This window comes from Papaver somniferum, chromosome 10 (assembly GCF_003573695.1).
Source record: "Papaver somniferum cultivar HN1 chromosome 10, ASM357369v1, whole genome shotgun sequence".
NCBI lineage: Eukaryota > Viridiplantae > Streptophyta > Magnoliopsida > Ranunculales > Papaveraceae > Papaver > Papaver somniferum.
Genome location: NC_039367.1, coordinates 91,274,909 through 91,287,672, shown reverse-complemented (window position 1 = coordinate 91,287,672; position 12,764 = coordinate 91,274,909). Strand labels below are relative to the sequence as shown.

Sequence of the window (12,764 nt, the reverse complement as noted above, 5' to 3'; positions counted from 1 at the left end):
ATAAAATGACCAAGTCTAATACTAGAATATTAAATATAACCTCGCATGTTATGTTTTGAATCTTAAACGATTTAAAAGCAACGATAGGAATGGAAACAAGTCAAGTCAGTATCACTAACCTCAAGTGGAAGGATGATGTCTTCAATGTAGTCGATACGTCTTCACGATCTTCAGATCTTCATAGTAATACTTGTATGTCTCTATTAGAGCATTGCTCGGCCGAACTCGCATGCGTTGCTATCTCAAGCATGTTTGTCAATATTAGTGATCAAAACTATAAGTCTTGATTACTAGCCTATTAGAGCTAAGGTTTTGGATTAGGATAGAAAGTGTAGTTGAGCTCAAGACTCCATGGCAATCATCATACAAGACGAAGGACTACTCAAGGAACTGGTGGATCTTCATCGACTAAAAGGTATGTGGAGACTTGAACTTATCTGTCACTCAAAAGTATATTTACTCTATCTCCTACTCTTGAGACAAAAGTCGTTTTTATATATAGACTTTCATTATACATATTTGCTATTTCGATCCGAGTTTATCTCGCATATCTATTTCTCGAAATGTGTGTTGGTAAGCTTTCGCTTTAGTCGAATTCATCTTTACCAAGTGACGAAAGTCTTGTTATATTTCAATCACTTTGAAAATTGCTCTGACGAAAAATGGTCTGTGAATAACGGCTATATAACGTTCTCTGAAAATATTTCAATGATTGAAATGAGAGTTTAGATTACATAACCATTGGTGGATATAATTATTGTTGTGGAAACACATATATGCATAAGTCCTATTCCTTGAACCAAAGTTTGCTAACTTTGTTGATCAAGTGAAGTTGGAAGTGGCGTGAGCCAAGTCCGCGAATTCAGTCCGCGAACTTGCGGAACTTCTCGGCCCGAGATTTTCTGCTGGAGTTTGTGTACTCCTTCCATGAGCTTAAGTCCGCGAACCCAGTCCGCGAACTTGAGCAGGTTATATCTACAGTCGGTTGTTCTTGAACTAATTTTTAAATAAACTAAGGAATGCTTTTGCAAACCGTGGATATAAAGTTCATGAACCGATTCGAGTGAAGCAAACCGATTTTGCTTTAATTGTGTCTTGTGTAGTTACATAAGATTTCCTTGCAATTGAAAAACTCTCTAACTAGTTCATTTGAGTCATTTGAACTAGTTATGGTGAAGAAGAATAAGGTTGATATGAGAGTAATCATATGGCTAACCTTTTGGTTGACTTGTCGAACCAACAAATGTTAATGTTTGGGTACGGTTCATAAACCCAAAATTGGACATTTCATTTGTGTGTGAAAAGATAAGTTTTCGATCTAACGGTTGAGAAATATTAGCTTGAATCTAATCAGGTTTTCATCTAACGGTGAATATTGAATGCTTTGTTACTAAGCTAACATTGATTGCAAACCCTGATTTGAAAGTGTATATAAGGGAGAACTCTAGCAACTGGGAAACCTAATCCCTACACATTTTATGTGATACTAGTTGTGCTAAGCTAGAGTCAATTCTCCTTTAACCTTTGGTTTCTTCTTCTAAACCAGGTTAACGACTTGAAGACTTCATTGGGATTGTGAAGCCAGACCGATACTACTTTTATCGTAGTTGTGTGATCTGATCTTGCTGTTTCTATCGTACGAGTACAATTGTAATAATTGGCTTGATATTGATATCTCCGATAGGAAAGATAAAAAAGTAATCACAAACAAACTTCGTCTCATCGTTTGTGATTCCGTAATATTTTTTTTCGCTGTGTCGATTAAGATTATTGTGAGGTGATTGATAATACTGAGCTGTTCTTCGGGAATATAAGTCTGGTATTATTGATTGGTTCCTGTTCACCTTGATTTATCAAAAGACAGAAAAAAACTCGTAGGTATATTCGTGGGAGACGGATTTATCTATTATCGTAGACTTTTCTGTGTGATACAGATTTGTTTATTAAATTCTTCGACTTTGGGTCGTAGCAACTCTTAGTTGTGGGTGAGATCAGCTAAGGGAATCAAGTGCGCAGTATCCTGCTGGGATCAGAGGCGTAAGAGCATAACTGTACCTTGGATCAGTGTGAGATTGATTGGGGTTCAACTACAGTCCATACCGAAGTTAGTTTGGAGTAGGCTAGTGTCTGTAGCGTCTTAATACAATGTGTGTTCAATCTGGACTAGGTCCCGGGGTTTTTCTGCATTTGCGGTTTCCTCGTTAACAAAATTTCTGGTGTCTGTGTTATTTCAGTTTCCGCATTATATTGTCTTATCTTTATAATTGAAATAATACAGGTTGTGCGTTAGATCATCAATTAGAGTAATCCAACATTTGGTTGTTGATTGTCATTGATTGATCCTCGGATATTGGTCTTTGGTACCATCCGAGTTATTCCTTGTATTTGATTAGAACTCGCAGTTCCTGCTTGAGTAAATCAAATCAATAGAGATATATAAACTCGTTGATATACTTTTAATTGATTGAGTCTTGTTGATTCTCTTAAAAGTATATTCGACTTTGTCCATACAGATTGCTAAGTGAAATATTGGGTGATGTTGTTAGACCCCCGCTTTTTCAGTCTCAATATTCCTAGGCTTTCTACTCTAACCTAAATGAAGTTGACTCTAGTACATTTAATCAAGCAACTATAATTGACTTTTGATACTAAAATATGACAACCAAACTTGACATAACAACGCTTGGTGGATTCAACCGGGCAATGCTCTAACAATTTTTAAAAAAGAGATAGTATCATTTTTCCAATTTGTCCTACCAGAGGTAGTATTTTTTTAGTTTACTAGAATTCCTATGGTAGAATTTTAACTACGTTATAGGCTTGATCCTTAATTTTGAAGGAGATGGAGTGACCCTTGCTCTAAAATTCTAAACCTCCAAAATCTTAAGCAACTAAAGATTTCGACAGCCGATTATAATCAAGTATTTGAGCCCAAATACGAAAGAAATGAAAAACAGTTGACTCTTAAGAACTGAATGATACTTCTGAGGCATAGAGGAAACAACTTCATCTATTGCAAATTCTCATCAAATGTCGAATTTTTGTCTCAAGCTATTGTAATTTTCTTCTTGATGTCATATTTATTTTAAAATACAAAAGCGGTGTAATAATATTAAATTCATGTAACCAACAAAACCATAATTGATATAAATTCATGTATACTATAATATCTGAAAATTCTTCATAGACATATTAAAATTTAAAACAAAGAGAAAGAAAGCGAAGAAGAGGACTTAATTACCTGATCACATGAAAAAAATATCTCAACTCTTACATCATATGCATCCTTTTCACAAATTCTTTGACGTATTGAATAACATGTCTTGGTTCACATTAATCATTTGAATAAAATACATGTCCATCAAGATAAAAATTATAACTAGTTAATGTTTTCAAATGTTTCTACTTTCATTAGTTGATTAAGAATTTGTTTTTTCATTCATAATTTTATACTCGTATTAAACTCAAAATATCTTCTTATATAAGTTGTTGTCAATTCCATCGATGCCAAAAATCATTAAATGTTAAATAGACTTTAAGCTTAAGATTGAGCCAGCGTACAAGAGATGGGGTTGGTAGTAGAGCCCGAGCCTCTTGAATCACATGAGCATGGGTCCGTGTCCACCAACACGCACCCATTTGGGTTAATGGCTTCATGTCGGGACTTGGGGCAGTTAGGGTGCGTAATCCACACGGCGCAACCATTTACATTTACGGGAAAATGCAAGTAACGTAAATATTCGCGTTTTTATGGAAACAATCAAACAAAAACAGAACTCTCTTTATTTTTCTTTTTTCCTTCTCTGAAAACGAAATCCACAGAGACAAAATCAGAAAGAAGATTAAAGAAATGAGAGAACGAAGAAATTTTAACCTATAACACACTCTTTTACTGATTCAAGTTTGTTTAGTTTCAGATTCCCGCACTGAAATGGTGAATTAGGTTTAGATTTTGATTTGATTTCATTTGGTTCGGAATTTGATTTGATCGATCAAAGAAAATGATGAATTTGTGAACAAGGATAGTGGAGAGATGGGTACAGGGAAGCAACAGACAGTTCGAGACCTTATCGATGAAGCAAAGAAACGGATTGTTTTGGTGGCTGTATGTGTTGTTGGATTGTCTTATCTCATGTCTCGTAAGTAATTTTTTTTTTCTTACAAATTTCTCGATTCTTTTTAGGTGTGATTCTAATTTAGGGATAGGGAATGTGGAGATTGTAACCTAGTTTATGTTCTTATGCAGTATTTGTAGGTTTAGGCACTATTAAATGGTAGATGTGATTGTAATTGAGTAATATATTGAGTAGTTTTTAGTGTCTTTAACCTAAGTAAGATCTAGAGTTATTCAGCTTCATGTCCTTAGTAATGACGAAAATATGAAGAGTATAATGTTTGTTATATGGAACACGGGACAAATCATGAGAATGAATATGTGCGTTTGAGATATGTAGGGTTGGTTATTCATTACTAGTAACTTTCACTCACTGGCTACTGCATTACTTCTTAGAGGTTCTCTAGTACATTTAAGTTTGTTAGCTACCTCATTTTTTGTGATTATGGTACAGTTTCATGTTTTAAGTAGATTAAAGAACAAACACTTTCTTACTTGTTTTGAATTTAAGAGTGAAAAACGGTAGTATCAGTGATCAAAAGAGTATAGTGAACTGAGAGTATGCATTGTGCATTTGAGATACGAACATGTGCATTTGGGGTACAAACATGTGCATTTGGGATATGCGGGGTTACTTGTTCACTTTTGGATAGTTTCATTCACTGTATGAACCTAAAGGTTCTCAAGATCGTTTAAGCTTGCTAGTTTTCTCGTGAGTTACGGTTGTCATTCATTTTTTGTATCGAGTAGATGAACAAAGCAAATGCTACTTTCTTACTTGTTTTGAATGTAAGGTTGAAGAACAGATGCGTTAATAATAGCTTTTTTGGTATCATTTATTTGAACTCGCACAAGTTTTTGGTAAATGGGAACGCAAATGCTACTACTAAAATCAATGCTATATCACAGCAGTAGTTAACAATCAGAAAGCACTGTTAACCCTCTGTCCCAATACTGAGCTATTGTCAAAGCACTAGGTCTGTCAGTGTCTAGATTTTGTAATTTGGTCTTGGCATACCTGGAAATAGCTCTTACAGTGATTTTTCTTTGCCGGTTCATCTAAACAGTCTTATATCGCCAAGCATTTTTCATTCAAGACTACGGTTTAGCCTACAGGTTTTGTTATCATATTTGAAGATTGCTCTTTGGTCATGAGACTCAGGACATTCCTATATTTCCTTTTCAGTTACCAGCTCCACAGTTTGGGTTAATTTACCTGCTGCTGCCTCTTTAATTTTTCTTCTCCGCTACCTATCGGTGGACATTGACATGAAAAGAAGAGCAGCGGCATACAAGAGCAAACCACCTGTGGTCGGTCGTGATTTAAAGGAACCTTTTGTAGCCGCAAAAGCTGTTTCCCATGAAAAGAACAATTGGCGGAGGAAGGTGAATTCTCCCGGAGTTGAGTCTGCAATCGATCAGTTTAGCAAACACTTAATCTCTGAGTGGGTGACTGATCTCTGGTATTCCCGTTTAACACCTGATAAGGATGGTCCAGAGGAGCTGGTGCAAATTATAAATGGCGTTTTTGGAGAGATTTCATGCCGTGCAAGGGAAATTAATCTTATCGACCTTCTAACTAGGTATCTGCCTTAATCTGTGATTTTGTATGATGTACATTTTTGATCTGCCCACACTCTGAAAATTTTATGTTGAAGGATTTAATTAACCTTGGATGATACAGGGATATTATCAATCTTATCATTACCCACTTGGAAGTTTTTCGTACAAGTCAAGCCAAGATTGAGAAACAGAAGCATGGAAAATTAACTATTGACCATCTTGATATGGAGTTAAAGTTAGTTCTGGCTGCCGAGAACAAGTTACATCCTGCTTTATTTTCTGCCGAAGCTGAGCACAAGGTTTTGGAATATTATGAAGTCACCTAACTTACTACCATCAAATAGAGTTCTTTTGATTTGGACCAGCTTAACCTTTGTGGTTATGATGCTATTCTACTCTATACGTTTGCAGGTTTTACAACATTTGATGGAAGGGCTCATCAGTTACACCTTCAGACATGAAGATCTGCAGTGTTCTTTCTTCCGTTATATTGTCAGAGAGCTGCTTTCTTGTGCAGTGATGCGACCTGTCATGAACATGGTTAATCCGAGGTGTTCATTGGTTATTTTATTTTTCCTTACTTGCTGTATATGTTCCTGTTTCCTTACCCAGTTTTCTTCATATTGTATGGCAGGTTTATTAATGAACGAATCGAATCTTTGGTTCTTTCTTCCAAAAATAAGGCTAACAAAGGAGCTACTCCTACAACGCAGGAGGCATCACATGACAAGCCAAATGAGGCGTCAAGGACTTCTTCCAGTCAGTTTGTAGGGTTACAAGATCGTTCAATCAGTGGAGTTGAACTCGTGCAGTTTAAGCATGAGAACTCCAGAGTTAACACCAGTGAACCTGTGAAGAAAAATGCGAATGGATCAACTAATCAGAAGGACCCCTTACTTTCTGTTGATCCTAGATCGTCCCGTTCATGGAGTTCGTTGCCATCAGATTCTCCAACTGATCACAGCGGAGATATCCAACGACAACAATCCGACGGAGAATGGGGTCAGTTGCTAGATAAGATTTCTCACAGAAAGACTCAAGCTCTTGCTCCAGAACATTTTGAAAATATGTGGACTAGAGGGAGGAATTATAATGTGAAAGGAAGTGATAACCAATCAAATAAACAAGGTCCGCAGAATTTGTCGTCCGCGAGTCATGCTATGGATCACTCCAAGGTGTTACCCAAGAGCAGTATTAGAGAAGGAAATATTAAGATTGGTCATGCGGAAAAGACCACTTCTCTCCCTCCGTCCGATAGAAATTTCTTGGTTGAAAAGCATCTTGTCCGTGCTGGTGGAAGCAACTTAACTCACCCTCCAGTTACAGCAAATCATGATGAGCTCGAGCAAAGTACGATGTGCTTGGAGGAGTCTGAATTGGAGAGTGATAGCACTAGTCCAACAGAAGATGATGAAAACAGCAATGTGACAGGCCTTGATTCTCCTGGGATTAAAGTGTGGGATAGCAAAAATAAGAGAAATGGTGGTGTTCCATTTATTCACCATCCCCTTGAAAGTTTCGAAGGGAACAAAGTGAAGAAGAGTGGTAAAGGGAATGCACAGTTCAAGAAAGTAAATAGAAGCCATTCGACTAGGAAGAGATCTAGGCTGAGCAACCAGAAGGTTCAGACATGGCAGGAGATTGAAAGAACATCTTTCTTATTGGGAGATGGAAAGGATATCTTAAATGCATCGAAAGATGTTAGAGTGGAGGAATCAAGTGATGATTCTGAATTGGAAAGCTGGGGTAGAGCTTATAGTGGGGCATCTGCTTCTTCATCTCTGGCGTCTTTTTCTGGATCTCGTTATTTATCCCAGAGTTCTCCTGGAACCCCTGCCCTGGCTGATCCATTCTTAAGGTTAAGATGTGAGGTAGTAATTAAAAAACTCAACTTGTACTTCTGCTTGAAATTATCTAGCTGTTGCCGTATCTGATAATTCTGATACAGTTGAAGAATGTGAGCTTATTCTCTGTTACAGGTATTAGGTGCTAATATTGTGAAGAGCGATTCTAGAACATTTGCTGTGTATTCAATATCTGTTATAGATGCAGACAACAAAAGCTGGTCAATTAAAAGAAGGTGCTAAAGATAGTGGAGTAATATTTTCTGTTTATTTTTCGCTTCTATGGTGTCTATAAGTCCATGAAATCGGGCACTCATTTATTTAAATGTGCTCTATCACTGTTACTCTATTAGGATAATGGTAGATGATTGTGTAGCTTCTAAAACCTATTTTGTTCCCCGTTTAATAGGTTTCGTCATTTTGAGGAGCTACATCGGCGGTTAAAACATTATCCTGAGTATAATCTTAGTTTGCCTCCCAAACATTTTTTGTCTTCAGGTTTGGAGATGACTGTGGTGCAAGAAAGGTGTTCATTGCTCGATAAGTATTTAAAGGTGATGAGCTGACATAATTCGCTTTGTGTTTCATCTCTCTAGTTAGGAAGTTTGGAGATGTTGTTAAAAAAATCCAGGAAAGAAATTTGAAGTTAGGAACAAGATTTGTATGTTAATATTTTGGTCTGTAATGATGCTGACCTTATGATATCGAGGATGCATATATGCCTGTGTTTTCCTGTCACTCTTACGTCTGCAGGGGAATATGTGACTTGCGTAATAGCTCATATCAACACTTCATTGTGACACTCTCGTCATTTTGAATAGATGATAAGTAGATTTACGCATTGTCATTATTGTTCTTGATGCCACAGCATTGCTTAGTGTTACTCCAGAAGTTTATAATCTTATTTTTTGATGTTGTATTTATTATATTGCTGTTTTTCAGAAACTATTACAACTTCCAACTGTATCTGGATCAATAGATGTTTGGGATTTCCTTAGTGTTGACTCACAGGTTAACTTATTTTCCTTTTACTCATTAACCTGTTCTTCTTGGGTACAGCCTCTAATTTTGTATGCATTATGTAGTGCAGACGTACCTATTCTCAGATTATCTTTCTGTTGTCCAAACATTATCTGGTGAGTGATTTTCTCATCAAAGTTCTGGGTGCCTTGCTTTTTATTGATCATTCGCATAATCTCTCTTTTTGACTAATTAATCACTGTTCCTTCTGCTATACCATCCCCAAGTTGTCCAAGATGATAAACAACATGAGAAGAGTGCGAAGGGTCAGCATGTAATTAAGCCTGTAGATGATCTCTTATCCTCCAGAGCTCAGAACCAGGGCACGAATAGTAAGGAAAACGTGTTGCGGAAGAAGCAGAATCTGATATCTGATAATTCGAGCCTGAAAGTGAATAACGTAACACACTCCACTGTAACAGCCTCTGGTAAAGGTGGAAATATTTTGGAGGAGTCAGGGACTGATTCAGATGGTAAATTTATTACAAAAAGGGCAAAACCATTAAAAGATAGTGGAAGTGATGGCTCAACTGATACGGCTAAGTTGCTTCTTGATGCTGTTACAGATCCAACTCTACCCTTGGAGGTATAGAAGCTGATTAATTGATTTGTTCCTCCCAGTTTTTATCAGTCACTTCTGTTTTCTTTCAGCTGATGCTTTTTATGGTCTGAGACCTCGTTACTCTGGTAACACTTTCTTATTAAATGCAGTGGATGCCTCCAAATCTAAGTGCCCCAATATTGGATTTGGTGGATACTATTTTCCAGCTTCAGGATGGTGGATGGATCAGGTATATACTAATTGACTAATTTATGATTTTGTCATAGTTAAACATCCTTTAGCTAGTGATTTTTGAGGTTTTGCAATCATGGTTTGAAGTGGAAACTATGCTTTGATCCTCCGGTACTTAGTTGAGTTGACTGTATTCGATTAAATGGGTTACCTGAAACAGTTCAAACGTTGCTCGTCCTCAAGACAATACAGGTTGAGTTTGTCTGCGTTGACTCATATATGGCCACATCCCACATGTGAGCAATAGGAACCAGTTTGAAGTCATGATGGAACGAGTGTAACTCTTGAGTATAAGCTGATTGCATACAGCATCTCAGTGTCTCATGGGTTCCACGTCTCATGTATCAGGGGCAAGCTATCTCAGTAGTCCCCTAATCGTAATTACGTTTATAAATTGCCTTGATGATTTTGCTAGTCAAGATAGATTCTTCATAACAGTATCGTTAATGTCATAGGCGACAGGCGTTCTGGGTGGTGAAACAAGTATTGCAGCTAGGGATGGGTGATGCCTTTGATGACTGGCTAATTGAGAAAATTCAGCTTTTACGAAGAGGTTCAGTAATCGCTTCTGCAGTCCAGCGGCTTGAGCAGGTGATGGAGTTTTTGTTGCTCTTTATTTGGTAAGATCTGCTATTCTTTAGGTTGCTTTTCCTGATCTGGTTTCTCAGTTAAACAGATTCTTTGGCCTGATGGGATTTTCTTAACCAAACACCCAAAGCGTCAACGACCACCTCAATCTGTGAGTCAGCCGCAAAGTCCACAATCTGCGGGACAATCTCCAAAGATGTCTTCCTCTAGACCCGGGGATGAACAAAAACTACCTGAGAACAACAATTTGTTGACAGATGAACAGCAACAAGAAGAAGCTGTTCGACGTGCAAAGTTTGTTTATGAGCTAATGATAGGTAATCATGGTTATAAATGTCATCATGGTTATTCTGGTTATCATATCTATCTATTTCCGGTGTGGACCACATATCGAGGCAGTTCTGCATCCAGATACTTGATGCATATCCTTCCGGCTTGTGATTTCATCCAGTGTTTTTGTATATAAGTAAGATTAGACCATCTGCATGACTTCTTCACTATTCCAGCCAATGTTGAATTCTGTTTGGAAACATAAAAAGATGAAGCAACCTGGAAACTTGAGACTATCGTTCTAGACAGTTTTCCGGAATTCTACCTTGTCTGATGATGATTTAGCCTGTTCGAAAACTGAAATCGACTGGACAGAGACTCTGTATACATTTTGCACGGAGTTCTCAGATGAAAACCTTGTGATATTTGTACACAATAATACATTTTGTTCTGTTATTATCTTTTCGTTGGAGTTTCAATATGATAACACTCATTTCCAGTCTCGAGCATCTTTTGTCCTCTCTCTTTCTCAATTAATCCTATTCCAATCTGTCGTCATTTTGCAGATAAAGCACCAGCAACTGTAGTAAGTCTTTTTGGCCGCAAGGAGTACGAAAATTGTGTGAAGGATCTATATTTCTTTTCTCAGGTAACTGTCTTATGTCAAAGCACAGAAAGTTTGATTTCTAAGAGGCATGGACCCCTAACAACATTATAAATGGACCTCCTTTCTGTGTCTTATGTCTTGTTTTCATTCTTTTATGGTCATTTTACAGTTCCTTATGTCTTGTTTTATGGCCATTTTTGGTGCAGTCTTCTGTTTGTTTAAAGCAGTTAGTTTACGACCTTCTTGAGATGCTTCTGGTATCAGCATTTCCAGAGCTTGATGATGTGATCAAGCAGTTGCATGAAGAAAAACACAAGTTTGGACAATTTGATGCCTCGAAGTAGAGATAATGTGCATGTTTTTGTTTTCACACCAAGGATTTACAATTAGCAAGGTGGAGATATTAAACCGTGATATCTCCCCAGGTACACAGATTTTGCCGAGAAATATAGTCTTTTTCTTTTCTTTTTCTGCTGTTTGCAGTATCCATATTCCACAATGATATAATGGTTTGATTTGATTGGTATCTAACCATATAGGGAGGGTACAGTCTCTGATATGAGAATCGGTAATTCCCTTTTTGATGTATAGGGTGTTGGGGAATTTATTTTGAGGAAAATACGTAGAATTTTAGATTCAATGAGTTTGTATTCAGTTTACGTCTTCCATTTATTTTTTTTTTATTTTTTTTTTTGGATTCTGGTATATTTACATCTACACGTCTGGTTCGATAATGCTTGTATAAAATGGGAAGGAGAGCACTTGAAGCTCTGTTCTCTTTTCTTTTAGTTTTCTTGTTTTTTTTCTTTTTTTACTTTGATCTGAAATTCCATAATATTGAAGCTGGAAATGAGAGTAGTTGAAGGTCTTTGGCATTTTTTTTTTCTTTCTTTGATCCTAAATTTCTAAATATTGAATTGTGATGATGGGAGTTGTATTCTCCCCGAACTTTGTCTTATTGAACTAGACTTGAATACATCATGGCCTGCTCAATCTTCATTGTAATAAGACTGAATCAATTTCTGCCGCATAAGCCCAAATTTGAATTGTAATAAGCACCGAATGTCCATACTTCCATAAATCATCTCTTATTACTAGCAAGCGGACCAAGATTGTGATCCCCATTTTAACACCTTGTTTTATAGTACTCCCTCCGTTCTTTTTTAATAGGCCAGTTTTTATAAATAAAAGTTTCAAAAAAATAGGCCAGTTTCCTAATTGGGAAAGTCAAATGTTATTTTATTTTTTTGGGACCACTTTTCTCTTAACTTCTTTTGATGACAAGTGTCATGTGGACCACTTCACTTTACTTCTTTTGCTAACAAGTGTCATGGGGACCATTTCACTTCACTTCTTTTATTGACAAGTGTCATGAGGACCACTTTCAATGATTAGTTCTCTTAATTTCCTTAAATTTCGCTAAAAACAAAACTGGCCTATTAAAAAAGAACGGAGGGATTAGTATTTTCTTCTTTTAAGATAGTGAATTGAGATTTGGGAATAGAGGATGCTGATATGGTTGCGTGAATACTTTGCAATCATAGCGTGAATACTCGTAAAAATATTGGTGATGATTTCTCCGTCTTTTTTTAACGTATTTTTTCCATTCTTTAAACATACTCGATTGAATAATTGAAATCTTTAGTGATGAAATGGAGTTGAAATTACCAACATGATCACTAGGTGTCACATGCCCATTTAATCGTCTAAAATTTTTATGGGACATGACCGACAATGATTGTGGTTCAGTGACTCAACATCACCCAAAATCGTTCAGCCTTGCATACTTGCATCAAAGTACGCATCTGCGTTCACTCATAAGGCTTTGCACAACGGAAGTCTTTTCTTCTTTCTCTCTAACTCTTCATGCCCCCATAAGCATAAGAGGTTCTGCCATGTACTTAACCAATTCTCACACAAGCCAGCAACATAATGAACACAAAGATATACTGCAACAAACCCATT

General features: G+C 36.9%; 1 protein-coding gene across 2 annotated transcripts; it reads left to right on the top strand.

Moving 5' to 3' along the window:
* Positions 1-3,735: 3,735 nt before the first annotated feature.
* LOC113317779 lies at positions 3,736-11,587 on the top strand. Of its 2 annotated transcripts, XM_026565913.1 has the most exons (15): positions 3,736-4,139; positions 5,301-5,697; positions 5,799-5,976; positions 6,089-6,228; positions 6,312-7,548; positions 7,657-7,757; positions 7,931-8,075; positions 8,464-8,532; positions 8,612-8,657; positions 8,769-9,127; positions 9,253-9,332; positions 9,790-9,925; positions 10,011-10,239; positions 10,759-10,841; positions 11,006-11,587. In XM_026565913.1, the coding sequence occupies exons 1-15, from the start codon at positions 4,034-4,036 to the stop codon at positions 11,141-11,143; spliced, it is 3,444 nt and encodes a 1,147-aa protein (XP_026421698.1). In that variant the 5' UTR covers positions 3,736-4,033; the 3' UTR covers positions 11,144-11,587. The 2 variants fall into 2 exon arrangements, with proteins under 2 accessions (XP_026421698.1, XP_026421699.1); XM_026565914.1 differs by lacking the exons at positions 9,790-9,925; positions 10,011-10,239; positions 10,759-10,841; positions 11,006-11,587 and adding an exon at positions 9,495-9,739.
* Positions 11,588-12,764: the final 1,177 nt, after the last annotated feature.

What these genes read in the sequence shown, in the direction of transcription:
- LOC113317779 (XM_026565913.1), top strand. Translation starts at nt 4,034, where the DNA reads ATGGGTACAGGGAAGCAACAGACAGTTCGAGACCTTATCGATGAAGCA. An exon ending in ATGAACATGGTTAATCCGAG is followed by an intron (nt 6,229 to 6,311) that starts GTGTTCATTGGT and finishes ATTGTATGGCAG; the next exon opens with GTTTATTAATGAACGAATCG. An exon ending in TCCTTAGTGTTGACTCACAG is followed by an intron (nt 8,533 to 8,611) that starts GTTAACTTATTT and finishes TATGTAGTGCAG; the next exon opens with ACGTACCTATTCTCAGATTA.